Genomic DNA, 24,302 nt, shown 5'->3' on the forward strand with positions numbered 1-24,302 from the left:
TTTCCAGCAGTCATTAACTCTGGGCCATTTGCTGTGTTGTTTTGAACCGACACGATTCAGTGTGAAGCCATACACACATAGCCACACTGATCAATGAACAGCCATAAAACTTGGCCCTAACCCATTATTACTGGGCGAGGTTGCAGTCACAGGTCTGTAAGTACAGTATATCTAAACTGTTCCGTATAAGTGTCATATTTTTGTTTTTCCTCTCAGTTGCTGCCACCTGCGTTCTGTCCCTGTCACGTTACACCTGAATAAATAGGTCTGACAAATGAATGTGTAATCTGCAGTCAGATTTCATCACTTCATCACTCATTAAGCAAATCCAAGTCTGGTCAGTGATGAATTAGGAGACCGCACTGATGTAAAGTTCAGTGTTGACTTGTCGACTGACTCACTTGCTGCTGTCTCACTGTGTTTTTAAAGATATGCATCAGGCTTTAATACCTGAAGGATTAAAAGAGAGGTTGTGCCCTCTATTCACTCATTGTCATGGTGAAATTTCTTATAGCTGGATTGATGATGGCTTTTTTTCCAGTAGCCATGCACGTGATTAACGGGTGCGACTGCATCATCTTGTGGTTGGTCAACTCAGAGTTCAGGGTTAGGTCCTGAGCTTGTTAAACAGGCTCTTTGGAACAGGTCCCAGGTCCTCTATATCCTCTGTGCTTCATTACTCTGTTTCCAGTAACCCCCCCCACCACCACCCCCTGTACTGATTATTACTTCTCTGTTCTTTCACCCTCTTCTTCCTGGCTCCTTTCTCAGCAGGGTTTCCAGTAACAGCCCCCCTCCCTCAGTGAAACACCTTCTGTCCCACCCGGCCTGTTGAATCCACCTCTGACTAAGAATCAGACAACTGAATTAGTCATTTTCACATTTGTTCAGACAGAATGCTCACGATGTGCTCTTAAGAAGGAACATTTATCCTCACAAATCACGCTTACTGAGGTGAAGCACTCGCAGGTTTGAAGTATGGACAACATGAGCATCATCAGCAGTGACTCAGTGGGTCATGTCCTGCTCAGCTGATCTGCTGTATTTGTTTATGAGATTTCGCTCTGACTGGCGCCTCCTTCTGGCCAGAGATTAGAACTGCGTGCTCTGCAGCTCATTTCCAGGAAATGATTTCAGTGGGCGGCAATGTAGGCTTGGCAATCTGAGTACAACAGTGGGAAAGAATGTCAGCAACAACAACGGTTCTACAGGGATCTGCTGCAGAACACGATGGGATGCCGGAGAGGGGAGGGGAGGGGGGGGTGGGGGGGTGGAACATTTTTAAAGCTAGAGTTGTCGTGACCAGGTCCTATCGCTGAATTTAATGATGTGGGTTTTTTCCTTTAGTCAAGAAGATCTTGTTGTTACTGTGCACAGCATCGATGCAGGTGGCTTTTGGGGCTTTTTGCCGGTTGAGATGATGCCTCACCTGTATGATTACTGCAGTGCATGGAAATTTCCACATGTAACTGTGTGGGCTGTGCCAGTCATATGGATACCCAGCTGTGGGCAGCCAGGCAGCAGTTTGACCTTTACAGAAGGGAATCCACCTGACTGACTGTGAACCTGCTGGTGGCAGGTTTCTTTTACGGGGAGTTTCAGGGAATGTCTGTGGGTTTTTTTCAGATTTGAATACATCTCACACAGTCAGCAGCAAATGTGCTGGTGTTAACCCTTTCCTTTCCCTTTTCTCTCTCTTTTGTCGCGTCCGCCAGGAGCGCTTTGCCGAAATCTTCGGGCAGGACGCAGCGGCAGAGGGCAGGAGGTCTCAGGAGAGTTTCAAGAAGTGGCTGCTGGCGGGGATGACCCTGGTGACCGGGGTGGTGGTGGGATCGCTCATTGCCCAGAAACGCCTGTGAAGAGAGACACACGACAACCTTCCCAACACTCTCCCCCGACCTGCCTCCTTCACTCCCCTCGACCTACACACCATGGAAGTACAAATGAAGGTCCTGTTTGTGTCGTCAGAACTGCTGATGATGTTTACTCTTTTTTTTTTTTTTTTTTTCCACGCATCCCACAGTGAACTAAGAATCCTCACATGTTGTTGAACTTTTGAGTGAAGGACAGAGAAGAGTCACTCTTATTCATTTGTTCACCTTCTTGCACCCTGATGAAAAATCTGATTATACAGGGACAGACATGTTATTCTTTCATTCACTGAACCAGTTGTTCCTTCTGTTCTTTCCTCCACTGGTTCCTGTATTATTTCTCTTTCTCCATGTTTGTATGTATTAGTTTTTAACAAATTTTGGTTTCCCATTTTTGCTCTCAAAAGAAACTGAAACTGACTCCAGTCTTCACAGTTAACCCGAACCTGTCTGATATATAGGGTCAGTGTGTCGTGGGGCCTGGACTGATCTACACGTCTCGTCTTGAAGCTTGTTTTGTTGCTCGTCCCACAGACAGCTCTACAATAGCTTTGTATGTGCCATATGGAGAGTGAAAGCAGGGGAGGATGTAGCACCTGCCCCTGAACAGCTTCTGTAGTTCCTATTTCCTGCCAACCATCCTGATCACCAACACAGAAAGTATAACATCCTAATCCATGGCTCCATACACCGATTGTTTTGTCTTTGTCTTGGGTTTTGTATGAATGGTGAGCAGATTTTAGTTAATAAAACATGGGAGTCTTAAAACCTAACGGGACAATAACTCCCCTGCTTGTTTGTGTTTGTTGGTGCGTTCGGTTTTGGATTTGTGAACCATTAAAACCCCACTGCTCCCGCTGATCTGTGCTTCATGGTCATACTTGGCCTTGGTTTTATCCTGTTTGTTTTCAGTCAGCCTGCTGAGCGCCAGACCACTGTGTGTGGCAAGTTCTCAGAATCGGTGCAACTGCACTTCATACGAGCAGGGCGCCGTGGCACAGGCCCTCCATGTTTACTACACAGTAGCTGAAGAATGCAGCAAATACTGTAGCAACACAAACAATAGATCGAGCAGCACCAGTCACAGACACTCAGCATCAAAGACTAGGCTTCACTGAAGGGTTGGATATTTGGATTTAACTTTTCATCTCAGTAACACTTTATTTTAAACCCCTCACCCCACCTCCAGTTTAGTATTTGCAAGCAGTATATAAACATTTACTAAAGGTAAACACGCACTATAATATAGTTGTGAGCAGGTGTAAGGACATTAATGTATTTGTCGACAGTTCTAACGTCTATAAAGCATCCATAACTGATGTATTGACAGTCAGTGAATGATAACACTGTTTGGATCATGTTTATTGAATGATTGTACACATGAACAAATCCGTACAGTGTGATGTTAGACAGTGATATTAGGCTGATAACTAGGTTTTTTTTTTGTGTGAGACCACCATACACACTGAGTTGGACATTTAACCCTCATTGACATTGATCTAGCTGTGTTATATTGTCACTCATCAATCATCTGTTCATATTCCAGTTATAGATGCTAAGTTAAACGGTTGAAACAGTCCATTAATGTCTAATGATGTTCTTCTATCAGTTTACATTACAGTGTGTCATAAACTGTGAATTTATTGTTTATAGAGCTGCAACAGTTAGCCGATTGATCAATAACCATCAAGCAGAAATGTCAAAAACAAACTGGCTCCGGTTTCTCAGATGTGAGGATTTGCTCCTTTCGTCTTATGTCATATAGTTATAGAGTTCACGTAAAGTTGGCTGATCTGACAAAACAAGACATAATGTCAACAGACGTGCCCTGTAGTTGCAGCCAGGTTTGAAATAAAGCGTCACTTCTGTCATAATTTTGTAATAAAATGCTAACCGTGTGCTGCAGTGCTCAAACAGAAGACGACTCTCCCCAGTTCCTCTTCTATGTGCTAATTCAGTAATCGGTCCTTATTTCGAACCTTTAGTCGAATCTTCCATTGACACAGTTATGCTTCATGTCAACACCAGAGTGAACGTCAAAGCCTTTTGAAGATTTATGTAGCAAAGCGATGAAGCAGCTGTCTTTGACGAGCTAATGCAGTTCTGCATCAGATGTTCTTTGAGTTAGTTTTGATTAGAAATGTGTCATCATGTGTCTGTTTACCATCTTAAGCCAATCAGCAACTGTCACTGGCTGTACGACCGTAAAAACAACACACCCAAACCTTCATATCCCATCTCACACACGCTCACTCCAAGTTACCCAAGCATTGCCCCCCACCCCGTCTCGTCCTCCTCCGTCCTCCCCAGACACCTCAAATCTGTCAAATCTCCATCCGTCTCTCCTCCTCTTTCCCTCTTCATCCAGCTCCACCTCTTCCTCTGCAGTCCCCCGGCTGTCACTGCACCTAGTCACGTGTGTCAGTCACAGCTGGCCCACCTGCTGCTGCACACACTCACACACACACATTTGTAACGTACACACCTGCCAGTCAGATGTAGTCCTCAAGAGACGGGAAGAGGAAGACCTCGCCTTTGTTTCTAAACATCTTCTATCTTTAATTTAAAGCTGAAGTCAGACGGATGTTTGTCGCCTGGTATTTCACGCACCAACAAATGGCTGCTCCATTTATTTACTGGGAGAGAAGGGAAGGTGCTTTAATCTGGATCTTATTCTAAATACTGTCTGCAGGTAACGGCAACAACCTGGTTCTCTTCACGTGTGTCATAGCAGCTCCATTAAGCACAAAACAGCTTTGGTGCAGGACAGACAGGCGCCAAGGGTTCAACTGGAGATTCAGCCGAGTGGAACCCAGAGAGTAAACACTGTAAAAGAAAAATATCCGGATTTACACATGAAACCTCCATCACGATTTGTCAGTGCAAGTGCCAGCGATCAGCTGCCCCTCCATCTTCAAAGCAGGACTCATCTCTCTTCACCCATGTCGACTTCTGCTCCTCTCCATCGTCATATCATCAATCACTCACATACATGGAATTCTCTTTCAAAAGTCCTGATTACCATTGGAACAAACGTTTCACCAAACAAAGCGCATTGACCATTGATGAGTATCTTATTAGCCAAGGTCTGCTCTCATACATTCCAGTACAGTATATATATATATATATTTTTCTAGTGTAAGCCCCAACAAGAAGCTGCTCGCAGGCTTTTCTCTGCTGTCTTGGCCCTCACTGAAATAAATTCCCTTCCTACACATATGTGAGCGTGTTTGTGTGTGTGTGTGTGTGTGTGTGTGTGTGTGTGTGTGTGTGTGCGTGCGCGCGCGCGCGCGCGTGTGCATGTGTGTGAATTTCTGTGTGGCAAAATGTTCTTGAAGGAGGCACAAATGAAGGAAGTGTGGCAGCATTGGCACGATCCTATATATATGCTAGTTATTTAAACTGATTAGAATAGTACGTTAGCTTAGTAACATATTTAAGAAAAACAGAACTGACGGCTTTGAAACATTATTTATATATGGTGTAAAAAGTGTAATTGTGCCCCTTCAAATGGCCTTAAACTCCATCTTTACATTGATGTGAATTGTCATTTGTTGTGTTTTTTTTTTTTTTTTTTTTTTTTTAGGATTATTGGACTGCCACTAGACAAGAAAATGCAAAGTAAAAGCATATTTTCAAAAAGTTAGGTCCCTGATGCATTCTCGATAGTCATAAATAACACAGAGTTAAAGATAACAACCATGTCCAATGGTCTGTTTGTGTCTTAGGATGCCATTGTAAAATCTTAAATTACATTGAACCTAATAAAGCCCATGCTGAAAGATGGACTGAGTCTTTGTCTTGGACAGTGGGTGGGTGTGTTAAAGCATGCATGCATGAAGAGTTGGCTATTAATATTAAGACACGTCGTTAAATATTCAAGGTATTTCCAGAAGACGAAATCAGCCAGAACGAGGTTCATTTTAGGCCCAAAATCACTGCTGAAGTCAGTTTGAGGAAATGGAATTGTAAAGAAAGGTTAACCTTTGCGGTTAACGTGAAGAGGAAATGCAGATAAAAAGTACTTATTTTATCCATTTGTTAGTTTACTTTCAAGTTCCAAGAATAAGATCTATACTCTAATAAACTTAATATCTATTGCTTACCATTTAAAAACGCTGAGGGGCTACAGTAACACTGGCAGCTCTGTGCAGTCGGCACAGTGGTGCCACAGCGACGTGTTGCTTTTGTTGTGCATGCTAACATTTGCTAATTAGCACTAAACACAAAGAGGAGCTGAGGCTGATGGGACTGTTATTAGTTTTTGAGGTATTTAGTCATGAAACTAAGTATTGAAAACATGAATTTGTCAACCAAATTTCATAGCAAACCATTCGTTAGATGGAATAGAGAGAAAGTTCACTCAAATCCACAGATGTCAACCTCATGATGGCACCAGAAGAAAAGTCACCAGAGTCAACAGAAATCATCTTCTTTGGACCCTGAACATCGGCTGAACGTTTCAAGGCAATCGATCTCTGGACCGAAGTGGAAATGATGCTGATATTGTGTGAAGTCCCACAGTCACCTTTAAATGTTGCCTACAATAGTTCATGTAGATTGTGATATGTGTGAGGCTCTTTATCGATGTTTAGATGCCAGAAGGCAATTCCATGAATTCATATTAATATTTAAAGCACATCCCAGTACCTGGTGAAATGCAGTGGCTGAAGAAATACACAGATCCTGCTACTACTGAACTAAAAGGAAAAAATGTGTCAAATACTTCATTTCAAGCAAAAAGTACCATCAGCAAAATCTGTTCATAAAAGTACTCAATATGTGGAAAAGAAAAAATATATAAAGCTTTTCCTGTCTATAAATGAGTAGTAAAAATGTAGTAGTTTAGTTTACAATTTTGCTTTTATTCTAAATAAATCTAAAAAATGAAAATAATGCAGCTGAAGTAGAATTATGAAAACTCTGATTTTAAAAGTACTTGATACAAATATGTTGCATTGAAAACAGGTTGAAATATGTCTACCTTAGACTCTAATTGCAGATTAAAATAACATAAATTATTATATCATCACTGAATAATAGATAATTTTCTAGAAGCTGAGGTCTTTTGTATGAAATATAACTTGCAAAGTGCAGCTATCAAATAAGCGGAGTGGAGTGAAACTGTGAAGTGGCACTATGAAGGTCGTAAAATGAAAACGCTCAAGTACAAGTATATAAACGCATAAGTGCTTGTACTTAAATAGCACTTGAGTAAAGTTATTAAATTATTTTCCACCACTGGAGCACCTGATGGTCAGATTATTAGATTTAATAATGTTTTTGTGCTTTGCATTTGAATAAACATGACCTCGGCACAAAGAAGCATTTATTGTTACTGCATGTGGTTACAACAGGACGGACACAGTCATCACCATGACAGAGGGCTGCGGTGGCTGAAGAGGAGGCGACTGACTGAGAGCCACAGGTGGCACAGAGCGCAATGACCCCAGAGATGCTGAGAGCGGATGGGCTCCACCTCTGTAGTGGTTGAGACAGCTGTGATGCAACATTCAAACTTCAACAGCAGCTTCACAGACGTGTCTCTGAGGTGACGGGTCCGAGCTCTGTGCCACCTCAGCCACCGCCTCTCTACTTCCACCGGCCCTTCTCGTAGTCCCACTTGGCTGAGAAGCCCTCGACGGGGTTGATCCTCATGTCCAGCATCCTCTTCACCTGCTTGGCCTGCCACTCCTCGTCAAAGGTCCTGGGCCGCTCAGGGTAGACTAGAGCAAACCAGGGATAGAGTCACATGTCTGCGGACTAGTCAGTTCACTCACACAAAAAAAAACATTTGATTGACATTTTATTCTGGTAATGGACCTCACAGTGGTCATTTTCACCATTCAGACATTGGTATAACTCATAAGATTACTGCTGGTTACGGCTTACTGGGATACATAAAAGGAACAGAGCCGTCTCTAACGCTGTTAGTTACAGCTGTGCTTTGAGTCAAACTGTCTGCTGTGAAACAGCTCTGTAAGAGACTGTGGCACCATGTGTGTGACACTGAGGCAAAAAGAGGTCTGGGACTTACCATAGACTCTCTGCCACCAGACCAACAGGCCAGTGAAGCCCAGGAAGATGAAGATACCCCCCATCACAGTCTTCCACTCTGCTGACGGCTGCTTCATCTCTGGGAAGGTCTGATGGAACGACAGCCGGTACACTGCGGGGGGGCAAAGAAAGGAAGTGAAGGACGGGTGGGATGGGATAGAGGTCAACAAAAGAAATTAGGGAAGTGTGCCATTACTGTATTTTTCCTTTCTCTTGCTCTGTATTGTGTCACTATGGTAAGATTCATGTTTCCTGTCTGAAACTCTACTGTCACTATCAAATGAGAGAAAAACAAGAAACTGGATATGAGCCCAGACATGTTTTGTGACAGGTCAACTCCTAATTAACGCAAATAGATCTGTTCCCTCTTTGCAGAGTTTAAACCTCACGCAGAAACATATGAACATAACAAATGTGCATTTTGAACTTGGACTCTTGCCTCAGCAGTGGGTCTCTCGAACACTTCAGCCTGCACACTAACTGTTGGATTTAGAACCTAAAAATGTCGCCATAGTGTCATTTTCAGCACCTCAGCAGTCAGGTGGTTGAAGATAATTTATGACATTACACATTGTATTATGATGTTACCCACAAGAGGAGAAGTTTCCAGATCCTTTAGTTACCTTTACTGACTTACTGAAGTAAAAGTGCAGCATCAGTTTGATCAGCAAAATGTACCCACTATGCATGGCCCCTCTAAGTTATATTTTAGAAATAATACTTGATATCTAACAGTCTTTGTTGTTGTGCTGTGTAGTTTTGGCTGCACTGTGCGCCGTCTCAGCCTGTGAGTGACGGAGAACCTACAGGCGATCTTCTCCTCTTTGGTCAGCTGGCTCCATGGTCCTTTCTCCTTCTGTTTCAGGCTCTTGTCAGCAGCAGTCAGGACATCTTTGTAGGCTCTGTCAGGCAGAGGGGTGTCCCGGCGGTCCCAGTACATTGGCTGGGACATGTCCACCGACTCTGCCACCTCTGGATGGACAGAGACAAGAAGGGTCACTTTTGGAACGAACTGCTAAACCGATTTACAGTCAGGATTTAAGAAAACAGGCTTGTGTGGATACACATATTAAACTGAACAGCCCAGTCTACATGGCTGTCCATTCATGCTGGTGCAGCAGCGCCATCTGCTGGTGTCAGCCCACTTCAGACACTGGCAGCCTCCTCTGATGCATCAGCTTCATGAATAATGGAAAAAAGGTGCATTAAATTAAAACTCTGAGAATGATTTATTAATTGACTTTAGATTATTTACATCTGCTTTCATGCAGCTTAACCTACCACTGTCTCTGATTCTGATTCAGACTTTGCTGTGTTCTCCAGGTTTGTACCAATTTCAGGAAATGGCCACACTAACAAGCTCATACCAAGCTTTCTGGAATAATATATTATGTTGTTCCACCAAATTCTGAAACCCCTCAGATTCTGTGATGCTTTAGGATTAACGACACAAAAATGACCCATAAGGCTGGAGCAGGTGTGGACAGGTGGAGCTGAACACTCCAGTGTCTGCTCTCAACGTTTCTGATCCTCTGCATAAATGAGGCAAGTCTTCAGTGACAGCAGCTATCAAAGTAAGGTATTCAGAAGGATAAAACGTTTGCAGTATCAATAAAGCTGAAATGACTAACTGGGTCACGGAGCACCTGTAGGCCTTATGGAGACCTTTGAGCAGCACAGCTCTTTCTTCCACAGCAAAGACTGTTCCTGCACGACGAGCTGATGCTGTTCTGCTTCAGAGTCAGTGAGTGAAATGTCAGCTATGAACAACACATAGGTGTCACGGTACCGTGGCCGTGGCTCGCCATCCTCACGCCACCACTGGTCAAAGCCACTGTGGCGCGCCTGGCCATGAAGCTTCCCATACGCCCTGCAGTCAGGTGGAGCATCTGGACACAGTGACAGCAAAGTTTATTACATATTTCAACAGCACAGGCTTTGCTTTGACATAACTGCCTGTAAGCATCTTAGAAACTGCTAATTAGTTAGCAGGCCTAGTTAGGAAATAACTGGGGCTGCATACAGAATGAGTGGTAAAAGAGGAGTGACCTATTTTTAGATGAGGGTGACTGAATTAGGTGTTAAAGACAAAAAAACCAAAACCCTTTACATATATATATAATTATGTCATTAGATTAAGCTGCTGGCTGACACTAATGCCTTCAGGTCCTGTAGGAAATCTCTTAAAAAGTAATATTGTAGCTTGTACATTCTCTCATGACATGAAGCCTTCTTTGGAACATGTGTTTAATATGTCCATATTAAGGAGGGCCTGTTTCAAGGACAACACCACCATCATCCAAATAAAGGTAGTCGTGCTGAATTTGACATTTATACACCGGACTGCTGAAAGTATTTCTCATTTTGTTTCACTCTCTGTTTGACTATTAATTTTGTTTACATGTGCAACAACTAAGTTTGGACAGTGATTAGCAAGCCCACACACACAGTACCATTTTGTGACAAAGTAAATCATGTTGTAAGCAGGACAAAAGCATTGAAATACAGTTCATGTTGGGCCACTTTATGTCTCACAGAAGAGCAGCTAGAGGAAGATGTAAGTACAACCAACAGTTCATTAAGGCTGGAAGGAATTTCACTACTGTGTACACACACACACACACACACACACACACACACATTGTGTTTTCATCATTTGTGGGGACATTACACAGACTTACACTCATTTCCTGGAGACTTACCCTAACCATAACCACTATCTGCCTATTCCTAACCCTATACCTTACCTAACCCGTAACCCTATCCTCAGTCTTTACCCTAAAATGTAATGATTTACATTAAGGGGACCTGCATTTTGTCCCCATAAGGCAGGTGAGTCTCCACAATGTGACTGTGTAAACAGATTTTTGTCCCCACAATGTGATAAATACCTGGTCACACATACACATACACACACACAGACGCATGCATGGCCTTCATTTATTCTACTCTAAATCTGTCTGTTGACCATCATGTTTTATGTTGCAGTACTCTGAACATTTAATTGGCCATTGATTCTATTTTAAAAACAAACAGTGGACATAATTATCCCTATGTGTTGTGAATCAGAAGATCTAATTAAGTACACGCATGCTGGTCAGTATGAATGCCAAATCCCTTCTTTGCCAGTCTGGTTAGCTCATTAGCCTTTTCTGTTAAATACACTGAGGCGTAACGTAAAATGAAAACACAGCCGCTGAAACAGAACTCAAGGTTGTGACCTTTAAATGTTTGGATATGATCTTTCGGTTCTTCCACAAAATATTTAATCCAGCCTGATTATTGATGCTCCAATGAAAAGGGGATGCTTTGGGTCACAGTGACAGTTACCAGGTGATGTGTTCAGGGCTTTACACAGATCATCAGTCTGATGATCTGGCAGTACTCTAAGATTCAGCACATTTACTTATAAAAGGAGGATTGTGTCCTATGTGAAATTTCCAGAAGAATTTGAGGGTTGGTGACATGCAACAGTTCATTTTATCTTCAAAAAGTTTCTCACATGTTGCTTTTGTGTGTGTACTTTCACTTGTAGTTGTGCTTAACACACATACACACACACACAGAGCAAATTAAAATGGCGGAAATTGGCAGAGGCTCAATTTCAGAGTCCGAGCTGACCTTCTGAGAGGGACACAGACGTAAACAGAAACATCAAACCTTTTTCTAACACCTATTTAGAGAAAAATAAGTGAGTTATAAAACAGTCTTTCCTCTAATTTATTTGTACTGTATGAGAAAAGGCACTGGAAGGAGCAGTGTTTACCTTCATGTTGCATGCTTTTTTAAACATTGCGAAGACACACCAATTGTTAAATGCTTGCAGGGTGTAAAATGGCATGCAATTGAATGCAGCACTCTTCCTAAACACTAGATATTGCTTTTATTTTGGCTTAAATATAGCACCATTAGACTTGACTTACTTCTGCCTGTCTCCAGAGCATTTTTACTTTCCCATATTAGCACAGCTGCTGCTGCACTTTCATGCAGCTCTAGAAATCTCTCATCTCGATCTGTGGCATGGTTTACTCTCTTTTCTGCACGTCCGCCACTCTCTCTAGCTGTGTGGGGTTAGAGGAGGGGGAGACTAGCCCTCTGTCATCCCCTCAAGTCCTCCTTGCCAAACACCATTGCAGTCTGTTTATTTAATCTGGCAAAGACAGATACTCACGGTCGTCGTAAGGGAATAAAACTGCAGAATTAGACGATGCAAATCTTGAGAGAAAAGGGCAGTTTAGGCCTTCGTTCTTTAGTTTCTTCTCTGCTCTTATCACCACATATCACCAAGCAGGAACCAACTGGTGGGCGGGTGACAGAGACTGTATGGGAAGGAGAGAGGGAGAGAGAGAGAGAGAGAGAGAGAGAGAGAGAGAGAGAGGGAGAGAGAGAGAGAGGGAGGGAGCTCAGAAAGGAAAGAGAACCAGGCCGAGTAAACAATCCTGAAAAGTATGCGATAAAGAGAAAGTGGGTCGAGTTTAGGCGCAGATCATGGCGCAGAGATACTTATTCTCACTCTTCCCTCTCATACACACCTCTCACTCTTCTCCAGACAGAGCAGAGGCTGTGGGGTCACTTTAGGTGAGGTTACATTAGGACACAGAGGGGACTATATTTTACAGTGGGCAGGAAATGGGAGTGCACATGAGTGTGTGCATATGCATGAGAAAGTGTGACACAAGTTTGTGGACATAAGAGAGAGTAAAGGCAGACAGACACAACAAGGGATAAGTTGTGAGATTTTACCCGAACTAGAGCCTCCTCAAGTGCAGCTTGGCACCATGCCACCATTATCCCATAGTCGCCTGGCGGGGAGCCCGGCGGCTGACTGCCTGTAGGTGGAGTGTGGAGCACAAGGCAGCCAACAGTCAACACAGAGACGGGGAGAAGGGGAGGGATAAGGGGTCGGATAAGGACAGGCCTGTTCATAGTAACCCCACACTGCTGCTGTGTAAGGGTCCCAAAACACAGCTTAGCTCGAGCTGAAATGGACAATAAACCTTATGATAACAGAGAAAAACAGCTATTAATCATGCTTGAATCTCTGATGAGTTTAAACTTAATTCAGCAACTCTGACTAAACTTCAGAAACTCAAACTAGACTCAAACTAATGTTCTTTGACTCTTTATTGCTTTTAGACATTGTTAAGCTTGTATTATCAGATAGATAGCAGGGAATGTAGCTGTCAGTCAGGTGCCTCTGTGTCATTGTTCAACACAAGTGTTGTGTCATATAACAGTAGGAATACGTGCTGTGGCTCACTAGCCCTGCCTGGATTCACAGTCTGCAGATTCAGCTGCTGCTCCTCCACCAGCGAGGCCAAAGTACATTCAGAGTCACAGTGCCATTTGGCAGCAACGGGCAAGTCCTTATGAATTATTATCCCATGTATAATTCTTTATGCTTATCTAGGCAAGTACAGCTTGGTTTGCATAAGCAGATTCTACATCAAAACATTCACTCAGTCGCAGTTTTCTGGCACACCTAGTTAAACTGAATGTAGTCTAACTGCCCTGCGCTGGAGGTTATGATGTGAACTTCTTGTTGAAACTGCTTTAGCGGTGTTTCCTCATTGATGAAGACTGTAGAGCAGAGCATCCAGACACACGCTCAGAAAGCACCATTGCTAGTGTCTACTTGCTTTTGGAAACCCTTTTGGACAACTATATTATTATTTTCTATTTTCCATTTTTGTATTGTGGATGATTCATGTGATTTGTGTATTGTATTTTACAGACTCTTTGTCATAGATGGCATGTGTTGTGTGATGTATTTCATAATGTTTTGTTCTATTTTTGTCCTTTGCAGACATATTTTGGAGCAGTCAGACTGAAATTCACCTCCCATTCGTTTATTTGTGGAACTGGACGTGACACACTTGCCTCTGGCCGCTCAGAAGGTCAGCTCACTTCAATCTGATTTAAGTGTGACACCACATCAGGCTCATCAGTGTCCAACAGGCTTGAGTGAGGAGGAGGGACTGACCTCTCATTCAGGAAATGTAGTTTATATTCATTTTTTATAACTGTGTGGTGAAATAATAAAAGGAGCAGCGACAAGGGGATACTGATTGTCTGTAGCAAGTGCAAGGACAATGGCAGAAGTTCATGACAGCCAAGTGTAACACAGTATAAATAAACACTTTGCTGGCTGTCGTTAGCCGGCTCACCATGCTGGCTCCCACACCATGCAAGAGCAGTCGAGTGTAATGTCATGTAACAATGACAGGGGCCATTCTGCCATTCATATGCACTTTTACAACTAGTAGAGAGGTGAGATTGAGCCATAGCATTTCATTTGCATGCCATCAGGCCCCATCTGCAGGGTCAGGTGATAATTCTCTGCGGATGCTTCACCACAAGCAACTTTCACATTTCACATAGTCATTCGAGCCACTGTGAATAAAAAAGGGAATTTTAGTCTTAATTCAGTGTTTGAATGCATTACATGCACTTAATGGAGTAAGCTTATTTTTACAATGTGGTACTGCTACTTACACTTGAAAACTGTTGATGGTTTGTTCTCCAGAGTGACAGATACACTTTGCTGTTTCAGTGCACAAAAGAATTCCATACACCTCTATTGTGTTGGGCTGGAGGCAGACTTTTAAGAGATGGGATTCTCCAAACCTGGCTACACAAAACTATCTGCACAGCTCAATATTACAGTTAAATGAGAAACTATGAACTGATCCTTTCCTATGGATACTGAATGTTGCTTAAAGACCATATATGTCCACTAGATAGCAGCAGCACACAAACATTTGAGGCAGTAGCAGACATGAAATCTCCTTGGATGCAAAACATTTGAAACCGAAAGCGTTTTGAATAGCAGCACAGTGACACGTCTGTCAGTGGAAACTGAAACAAAGCCATGTGATCACCTTGGTGGATCTGATCCTGACCATATTTCACCGGGTTGGAACGTTTGCATTCTTTTTCAGCCTCTGACTAACACTTGCCCAGATGTGCAGAGTAATTACCAGCATTCATGTTCAAGTTCATCTTTTTCAAAGGAATATATGCTGTGATGTGCACAGGTATGAACAGGCAGTAATAAATACATAAACTGAGACGGTAACAGGTTGTAAACAGTAAGTAACCAGCTAAGTCAGCAGGTGGAGCCAGTGTAATAGAATACGTCTGTACAGCACCAGTAAGAGCTCCTCATGGATGGCAGCTCTGTCCTAGAGGTGTGCTGACCAGTCTTCACCACTCTCTGCAATGTCTTACAGTTAAGGGTGGTGCAACGGCCCAAACAGGTGCTGTGTGTTTCAACAGTGCTGAACTAATGCAAAATTAGAAACAGGACAAACAACTTCTCTGAAGCAGTGAATAACAATTGGTGTCTAAAGCTGTCATTCGCTTTCAGTCCTACAGCGTATCCGTTTTGAAATTATTACCACTTGCACAATGATTCAGAGTGGAAATACATGCAATTGCTTAAATTGTCTATCAAAGTAAATAACCTTCCAGTGGATAGTTGAGACAAATGTTATTGTTTGATCATTCATGAACTAATGATACTCAAGTATTTCCTTGATGGTTTAATGGTTAAGACAGATGCATCAGCGAGCGCTCCAGTTTCTTGTCTGTCAATACCATTAAGGAGCCACATTCTGCCCGACCAGTTGAGTTTCAGTTTTCATTTTTTGGAAAAGCATCTGAAGCAACAGAAGAAACACAAACATGATTGCTGTGCAGCAGATTTTCCAGAAATACGTCCAGAGCAAGCTCGCAGAAGATTCAGCGACCTGTCAGGCTTGATAAAATGCATTTAGCTCCCCAGACAGAAATAAACGTGCTGAAGCTTGTTGACATGCAGCAAAGATACTGCGTTCGTAAAACATGACAGCAGCTGCCAGTACAACAGAGACACAGCAGGGCACGCGTCCCCTGATTCATTTATGGAAATGAGGTGAGGACTGTGACGGTGCAAATAACCCTAAACCCCCTTCTCCCCTTCTTCCGCACACACTTTGTCCTTTATCCCCCTGCAGGGCTTCTCCCCACGTCGACCCAACGGCCCTCTCCTGTCCCATTAGAATTGGAGATGTTTCTCTCTCTCTATCCCTCTGGAGGAAACGCTTGCCATCAGTCATCCCTCTTCTCCCCTTTGTTCACTGCTCATCCATTGTCCCTTTTTAGAACAATAAAGCAGCAGAAATTAAGATTGAAGGGAAAGACTCGGCCCTCCGAGTGTCAGCTTGGAGTCAATCTGGCACGTTAACCAACCAACACACACACACACACACACACGCACACATGCATAGGCACCCTCTCACACAGATATTTAAACAGCCCTAACGGCAGATCTCTGCAGCCTACTCGAGCATCTTTCCCATCTGACATCCTGACAAAAGACAGATTCAGCCCACCACTTGCTGACAGTGACACTTTGCTATTGATGAGAGAGAAAGCGCCGGTGCTTTGTCATCCTCGCCATCTCCTTTAGTCGAGATCAACGCTTCGTCACATTGTTTTAATGAATTCAATTCGGTTTACCCTGCAGGAAAGTGATTCTGAGGGTGACTCGTTTCTTGTGATTCCACTCTGCTTTGCAAGTTTTTTTTCTCTCAAGTTTCTCTTTCATCTCTTCATATACAGCATACATAACAGTGCTACAGCTTACTCAGCTGAGGGGAAACCGCAGGGCAGAGAAACAGAAGGAGAGGACTGAGTGTCTGCTTGTCAGTCATGAGAATGAGTCTACAGCAACCCTTAATTCCACTAACATGGTGAATGTAGGTCACGGAAAGCAAAAACCCAGTCTGATGGTGTGTGGCCTCAGATCTTTCTGTCACTGCTTCGCTCTGTTGTACTCTCTCTCTCTCTCTGTGTGTGTGTGTGTGTGTGTGTGTGTGTGTGTTTGTGTGTGTGTAAGCCTCAGACTCGTGCCTGGCTCTATCTGTTACTGCCTAACCTCAGCATGTCCAGGCTTGTTGTAGTTGGCCTTGCCCTTTTGCTGTGGAACTTGTCTGGACCTTGGCAGAATATGATCTTGTGTGTGTGTGTGTGTGTGTGTGTGTGTGTGTGTGTGTGTGTGTGTGTGTGCATGCACGTGCGCATCAACACATGAGTTTGCACAATTATCTGTCCCCTTTGCTTCCACCCTTGAGGCATTGTGCATAACTGGGTCATACTGCCATCCCATCCCATAGCCTCCGATGCTAACGATGTTGCTCCTCTTCCTCCTCCTCTTCCTCACCATTCCTCTTCTCAATCGCTCCTGCCACATTCTGCTTTGCTTGCTTTGTGTTGTGTTGGTGGGCCCTTTGCCCTCACCCCCTTACTGGCATCCCCTCAAAGAGAACACCGATGCATGACTAAGGATGAAAAGCATTGGGAATTGGCTGTGATTGAATTCCTGCTCTGCATGCATAATCCACAACAGTAGCCAAACATACAGCCTACATTTCAATATTTGATTATTTACTGCAGTGTATGTTGAATACTCATCATTTCAGTATGTTTAATTATATATATCGTTCATCCATTTTTTGCTAACTGTGCTCTGGTTGTGGTGACAGCAGGCTGAGTGAAGTAGCCCATACATCCTACTCCCTGTGCACATCCTCCACCTCCTCCTGGGGGATCCAGAAGTGTTTCCATGCCAGATTGGATATGTAATCCCTTCAACATTTTCGTTGTGTTGGACATGTTCAGAATACCTCCGCAGGAAGGCATCCAGTACGCATCCTAATCAGATGCTCAAACTGACTCTCTTCAGCTGAAGGGAGCAGCAGTTCTCCTCAGAGCTCCCTTTGGACATCTGAGCTCCTCACCCTGTGTATTCAGACAGAAAGTGAAGTGAGTTTTCGCCTTGCGTCCTTTGGGCAAATTTGACCAGTGAACCATTTGTGCTTATTCACCCCAAACAGCCAATGTACCAACTGCCAGACGTTTACTGCAAGCCAGCAAGCAACAAATGCACTGACTGTGTCTGTCGCGTCGTGCCTGTTACTCTGTTATCTCTCTGCAGTTTCTCTTCTTTTTCCTCTCTGTATGTTTATGAGGTAGAGTCATGAAGCCACAGGACCCATGCAAATGTTGATTCATGCCGCTCATTGAGAATTCATATCTAATTGCGCCTTTCCATTGACTTTGTATGCAATTGTGCCACTTCTAGAATTTGCTCAGAGGTTCTGTCTGAACATACAGTCGGGATGAACCCAGTCAGTCAGGTGAGAGTTAGAACATACATGGACTGGTAAGTGGAAAGCTTTGCCTTTAGGCTCAGCTCCCTCTTCACTATGGCAGTCTGGTACAGCATCCACATTACATTGACGCTGTCACACTCCATTTTACTCTGACTCATGAGCAAGACCCCAAAATACTGACTCGTGTCCAACATGCTTTCCAGAGTACCATGGCCTCGGACTTGGAGGTGACGCTCATCCCTGCTGCTTTCCCAGTGCGCACTGGGAAAGTCGTGGTTCGATGAAGTCAGCAGAGCCACGTGCAGAAAGCAGAGATGTTATCCTGAGGCCTCCATGCTGCACCGTGTCCATGCCTCAGCTGTGCCGGGAGATTCTGTCCATGAACTGGTGACACGTCAGAACCCTGGCAGATCCCAACGCCCACTAAGAATGCACTTGACCTCCTGCCAAGAATGCAGACACACCTCTCACTCCAGCTGTACAAAGACCAAACAGCTCATAGTAACAGCCCTGGCCACACATGCCAACCCTCCATTTTTCTGGATTCTCGTGTTTTCTACCCTTCTCCACCGCTTTCCTCCTGTTTAAATGTTTTCACATCCAGCCCCCCACATTACCATCGGGCCCGCAGAATTTTAATGAATTCACAGAATGCATGTAGACCCAGTACGCCCTGAGAGTGACGGTCCTTCAGCATGCCCTGTCTCCAGATGAATGTGGTTTTAATGTCGCTTATTTCCCTGTTGTTGACATCTTTGTCATGGTGACGTTAACTGCTGGACAGTGTTGTGTGTTGTTGTTGTTGAATTTACACATTAACACATTAATTTACACAAGTACTGTACATAAAACATATACGGACTGGAAGGGCAAACTCCCACGAGCCTGCTGTCCCCTCCAGTATCCTTGCAGAGGTAAACAGCTGGTCGATCACCAGGACGGAAACAAGGTTTGTCAGTAGGCACAAGTCTCCTTTCCAGCACCCTCACATAAGCCTCCTCAGGGAACAGCTACATATCATGAAGTTGGGAATGAAGAACATTCATAGGAATTTTATTTTGGACAAACATGCAACTTTCCAGATTGGAGCGGCAGATCAGAAGGCATGGTCTTCAGTAGGTTGTTCAGTGTCACTCATTATATGTACTATGCTACCCTCCATATATTCATCCAAGGAACGACTTTCACTGTTTGTTTTTCTGATGCTGACCTGGATAACTCAGTGCCTCATCAGCTCTCCTTGTTTTCTTTCTCTCCCCTCGTCTCCTTGATAACACCGTCTGTTGTCGCAGGCTCGGCTCTGTCCTGTTTCCACTGGGCACGATGTCTTGCCCTCAGTTTGCAGTTGTAGTATTTCCCCTCATCCAGGAAAGTTGTGTCCTTGTGATGAAGAAGAACAACAACACTGCTCTTCAGTCACTCGTTTATATACACACAAGACAATCAGATAACTGTGAGAATGTGTTTGAATTTTAATAATAGCTGTTCAGGTGGAAATAAACCAGTTTATGTGTATTTGTCCATTTCAGGTTTAGTCAGACTGTGAATTAACTTTTTGGATACAAGAACCTACCACTGCAATTATTCATCTTTGCTACGTCCTTAGATCTTCCTCATATACATGTACACAATCCTTTCAAAACTCAAGTGCTTCCACAGCCACATAATCACACAAGTGCGATGATGTAGATGACTAACTTATTGTCTATTCAGTGCAGCTCGTTGGTCCATAGTGCTGATAATCAGGCCGCTCTTTTGTCTGACTTCATTGAAGTAAGCCCCTCATGTACGAGAGAATCTGTACTCATTAGTTCTCCACTCATTTATTCAGGTTTTCCTTTAAATTTGTCACTTTGAAGAAATCTATCCCTATAAACAAAGCCTCTCTTAAACCTTTACCCTGATTAAGCAAGTTTATCATTTTGTGATGAAGAAATCAGGAAAATCTTGTTACTGCTGACAGATGAAAGCAAATTCTGCAACATCTCGCAAGCTCGAGTTCAACCCTCACTGGGTTTAGTTAGACGTTGTCCTGGCTCTGTTAGTATGCCTGTGCGGTCCGTTTTAGCTCTGTTGTGTTGGTTGGTTACCGTGGCAGTGAAGGGTCTGTTTCGTCAATGCCCTGAAAGCTGTGAGCCTTCCTCTGTGTGTCAGCAAGGGTTCAGTTCCCATGATGGATCACCTGTGGATACAATACCAGGGTCCCGACCCAATGGGGTTCCCAGCTACGCCCTAATTAACTTAATACCAATTTATCTACAAGACTGTGTTCTCTTGTGTCACCTCTGTCTATTTTGCTCAGGGGCCAAAATCGCCCGGGGCCTCATGCAAACGTGACAGGAATGAGTCAGCTCCTAATCTAATTGGTGCTAATGATTTTTCTTCTATAGACAAAGAGGGGAATGCTGGTTTGTTATCAGTTATTCAACTGTATTCATGTCGCAGGGCACACGTATTTCTTTGAGTTGTAAAGGTAGATAAGTGTCATTATTATTTAGAATAACCAGCGTTTGGTTCAGTGAAACCAGGCAACCCAAAGAGAGTCAGACTAAGGTGAACTTACTCCTTGATACAGGCCTCTATTCTCTACCAACTCAACTATTAGATCACATTTCCACATTCACTTCTAACATTTTGTACTGTTAGATTCCATATTTTGTGATCAGCACTGACAACCTTTTCTGTCAGCATTGTTCCACACATCCCCAAGAATTATATACAAATATATAGAGAAAGAGAAAGGTACCAAAGCCCCACCCCTTCACATTTGGTATCATTGAAAAGCCCTACATGTCCTCTGTAGATAGCGAAGGAGTTCATTCAGTAGTATGCAGTGGGTGGGAGATACTCAGGTTTACAAATGTCCTCCACAGACGACAAATTTGAACTAGTGGTAGTCAGGAGGATATTGCAAAAATCATGCAAGGACATGAACTCATGTTAGCATATTTGATATGCTAAGCTGCTTCAAGTGCAACATTTAGAACAATTCGAAAATAACAAAGAAAGGCTGTTTTTGGGCCGAGGTGCAGTTTGAACAGATGAGCTTTCACTTTGTGACAGAAGATGTGTAGACTTCCTGCTGTCCTGATGTCAATGGGGAGCTCATTCTGCCATTGTGGAGCTAACAGTCATGATTTTGTTAAGCTGGGCCTTGCTGGTAGTGAAGGAGTAACAAGCCAATTGGCAGCGTCAGTGTAGCAGACAGGCGTGTATGGTTTCATGTCCTGGATGTAGGATGGGCCTGAGCCATTCATAGCATTTTTCATTACCAGTAAGACATTCTATGCTGTGCTCAAAGTCAGTACACTGAATTGCAAGATGACATTGCCATGAACACACACTTTTGGGTGCATAGGGACAGCTGAATCAGGCAAAAACTGAATTATCTACACTGGGTTTCAACATGTAAAAACCCTGAACAGTGAGTCTTAACTAGTAGCAGTAAATTTTTGGAATGAGGAAAGTAGGCGTGGAAATAAGTTAACCAGAGGTTAAAGCTACTTCAGGGGAAATTCAAAGGAAAACGAATGTGCTCCTTGATCTGTATCAAGCAACAAGTCACTGCTGGAACAATATGCTTGATATGAGTCATTCAAACACAGCCATGTGGAGACAGAGAGGACATGTACCTTTACAGTTTTGTCAGTTGGAAGACAAACGTGCTACAGGGCAGGACCCCTTGCAGAGCATGTCAGTGTTTAATCAGGTTTCTGTTGACACAGTTTAAAGTGTACTCATAAATGCATGTTTAGCCAACTTGCACAATCGCACATTTCAACAACTGCCTGCGAAGACTTCATATTTCATGTTTTACATGTTTGCATTGCAGTCATATCCTGGTAAGATGGCAATGCGTGCAGCAACAGAGAGACAGAAAAAGCTCCTAATCCATGGTTTTCAACGCAGACAGAAACATGCTGGCACTCACCCACCCTGGGAAAAGAACCAGGAACTCTGGAAAGGAGTGCCATCCAAGCCTGGTATCCAATCAGGTGACCCACAGAGCACCAAAAGTGAAGGATGGACCTGCCTAAGGTTGTTTGAGCAGTAAGTTACCCTGTGGAGTTTTTGACCAGTAGTGGCACTATGCAGCATTGTTTTTAGAAGTGGGTCCCCATTGTATTTGTGCACATATGCACATGCACATATATAAGCATACAGGCGACATCAGACACATTCCTGTGGCTGGTTTCATGGTATTCCATCAGCAGCTGGCAAAAATGTGCCACAAAATGTCAAAATGTGAAGTGAAGACGAAGACTGCAAGCTGGCAGACATAGATGAAAGCAATGCACGATGTCAGATGTATGAATGAATGAATGAATGAATGAATGAATGAATGAAATTTTTATTAGAGTGAAATGTGCATAGCTATGCCAAGCCCATGGGCTTACAGGACACCATAAATTAATTCAAGCCAAGACCAGAGGGCAGCTTACACATTTTCTATTTCAATCCAGAAGCAGAAAAACAGCAAAAGCGTCTTTTGCTATCAAATCTTCAGACCATCACTGAGTGCAACAGAACTCATAAATCAGTGACAAAAACATTTCTGACTAATTGGTACTATTGTACCAATTGGTATGATACTAATTGGTCTATCGCGCCTTCTGTTCTGGGATTATAGGTCAAATTTGGCAAAATTAAAGACAGCCATTCCAATTTGGCTCATCTGTAAACCAGAATATTTCAGGATGTTGTTGAGCCATTTCATGGAACATTAATTCTGCTAAATCATCATAATTTGAGAAGTACAAAAGAAAGTCAGACTCACTGTCCACGTCATCCAAACCACATAGATCATGCAATTGGTTACCTGGTTACCTGGATATTTTTGAATCAACCAACCTAAAGAGGAGGACAGCAGCTCTCAACAGTCAAACTACATATCTTTGACTTTAAGTTAAACAAGATCTATCATATGATTCAGGGCCAAACTTTTGTCTAATGTGCACACATGTCTTTAATTTCGGCTTTGGCACGTCCTACAGCTCTTGTCTACATGGTGCACACCCCTGCAGTTTCAGTATGGTGAAGACACATTCATGTTGGGTGTATGTTGAGCGGCAAAGATCATTGCATAATCTCACTTTGTTCTGACAAAGGGACCCAACTCCACCCTCATAATTTATGAGTTCAAGAGAAAAAACAAAGTATTATTCACATATTCTAAAGCGACTGAGCCAAAATTCATTCTTTGAAAATTGGGGCAGTTCTCCATAGGCTAAAGCTACGCTCTCAGTTTGGTTCTGCGCAAAGCAGAAACTTACGTGACTTTCTAAATTGATATTGAGGATTAAAGAGAGCGTTTTGCTTTGAGAATGACAGCATAATTGCCACAGTGGCCTCTGAATCATGATCAGTGTCTTGCTCAACAGACGGGGCTTCAGAGAAGTGAGAAATATTATTCCTCTTGTAATTTCTTTACTGAACATGGTGTGCGTCTGTTGGTCAATACGTTGCTGTCGCAAACATTGTGTTGAATCTAATCATGACCTCTCTGGAATGATTCGTCTCTCACTGCTTTTTCCTAGTTGCAAACTTCCAGTACCGGCTATGTATATTATCTTTCCTTCATTATTCATTTTCATATGATCCATAATTCATGTTTTGGTGAAGTGCCTCTATATGTGTGCAGCTGAGAGTCTGTGGGGGGTTCCATGTTGCTGCAGACCGGCTTGAACCACACACTCTGCATCATGTGTCCCAGATTATCTGGGATGAGGAGCCGGGGAAATATGGAAGAAACGGGAGGAGGATGGTGTTGGGGGTGAGGAGTGGGTGATGAGTGTGCTGATTAAATGGTGGATGGGGGTGAATTTGCAGAGTGGTGGGATACATGAGGAGACAGGACATCCTGGAGGAGGAAGACAACAGTATTTTTAATTTGACATTTTGATTTCTTGCTGAGAGCAAGGTGGAGCGATCGAGATCAGTCTCATCTGTGTCTGTTAGATAGGACAGATTTTAGCATAGCACAAAGGCTGGAAACAGGAGGAAACAACTAGCCTGGCTTATCTGTTCAAACGTAACAAAATCCCCCGACCAGCAACTCTAAAGTACCAGATGTTGTGGTTTTATGGGGGTTATTTGCTGGACTATTTCTTGGCTAGGTGCCGTGACTTTCAGGAGTGTTGTTGTCACAGTGAAGTTGTTGAACAACCAGCGAACACTCCAGGAAGTCAGTCAGTCCTGCCTAAGCCTCTAGGAACAG

General features: G+C 43.3%; 2 protein-coding genes across 3 annotated transcripts in view; one reads left to right on the forward strand and one right to left on the reverse strand.

Annotated features, from left to right (window-relative positions):
* The window catches only part of bcl2l1 (BCL2 like 1), a 28,008-nt gene extending 22,351 nt beyond the window's left edge, over positions 1–5,657 (forward strand). For both annotated transcript variants that reach the window (XM_076740990.1, XM_076740991.1), the window contains exon 3: positions 1,716–5,657. In XM_076740990.1, coding sequence (XP_076597105.1) covers positions 1,716–1,859 — 144 coding nt within the window. In that variant the 3' untranslated portion in view covers positions 1,860–5,657. The remainder of the gene's footprint in view (positions 1–1,715) is intronic.
* A 1,465-nt stretch (positions 5,658–7,122) lies between these two features.
* On the reverse strand, positions 7,123–12,237 carry cox4i2 (cytochrome c oxidase subunit 4I2). Its single transcript, XM_076740009.1, has 5 exons — positions 12,100–12,237; positions 9,718–9,817; positions 8,736–8,900; positions 7,909–8,040; positions 7,123–7,597 (listed from the first exon to the last, which is right to left on the reverse strand). Exons 2-5 carry the CDS (start codon positions 9,815–9,817, stop codon positions 7,464–7,466), a joined length of 531 nt encoding a protein of 176 aa, XP_076596124.1. The 5' UTR covers positions 12,100–12,237; the 3' UTR covers positions 7,123–7,463.
* Between the last annotated feature and the right edge of the window lie 12,065 nt (positions 12,238–24,302).

The sequence above is a fragment of the Chaetodon auriga genome, chromosome 10, assembly GCF_051107435.1.
Source record: "Chaetodon auriga isolate fChaAug3 chromosome 10, fChaAug3.hap1, whole genome shotgun sequence".
In the NCBI taxonomy this organism is placed as follows: domain Eukaryota; kingdom Metazoa; phylum Chordata; class Actinopteri; order Chaetodontiformes; family Chaetodontidae; genus Chaetodon; species Chaetodon auriga.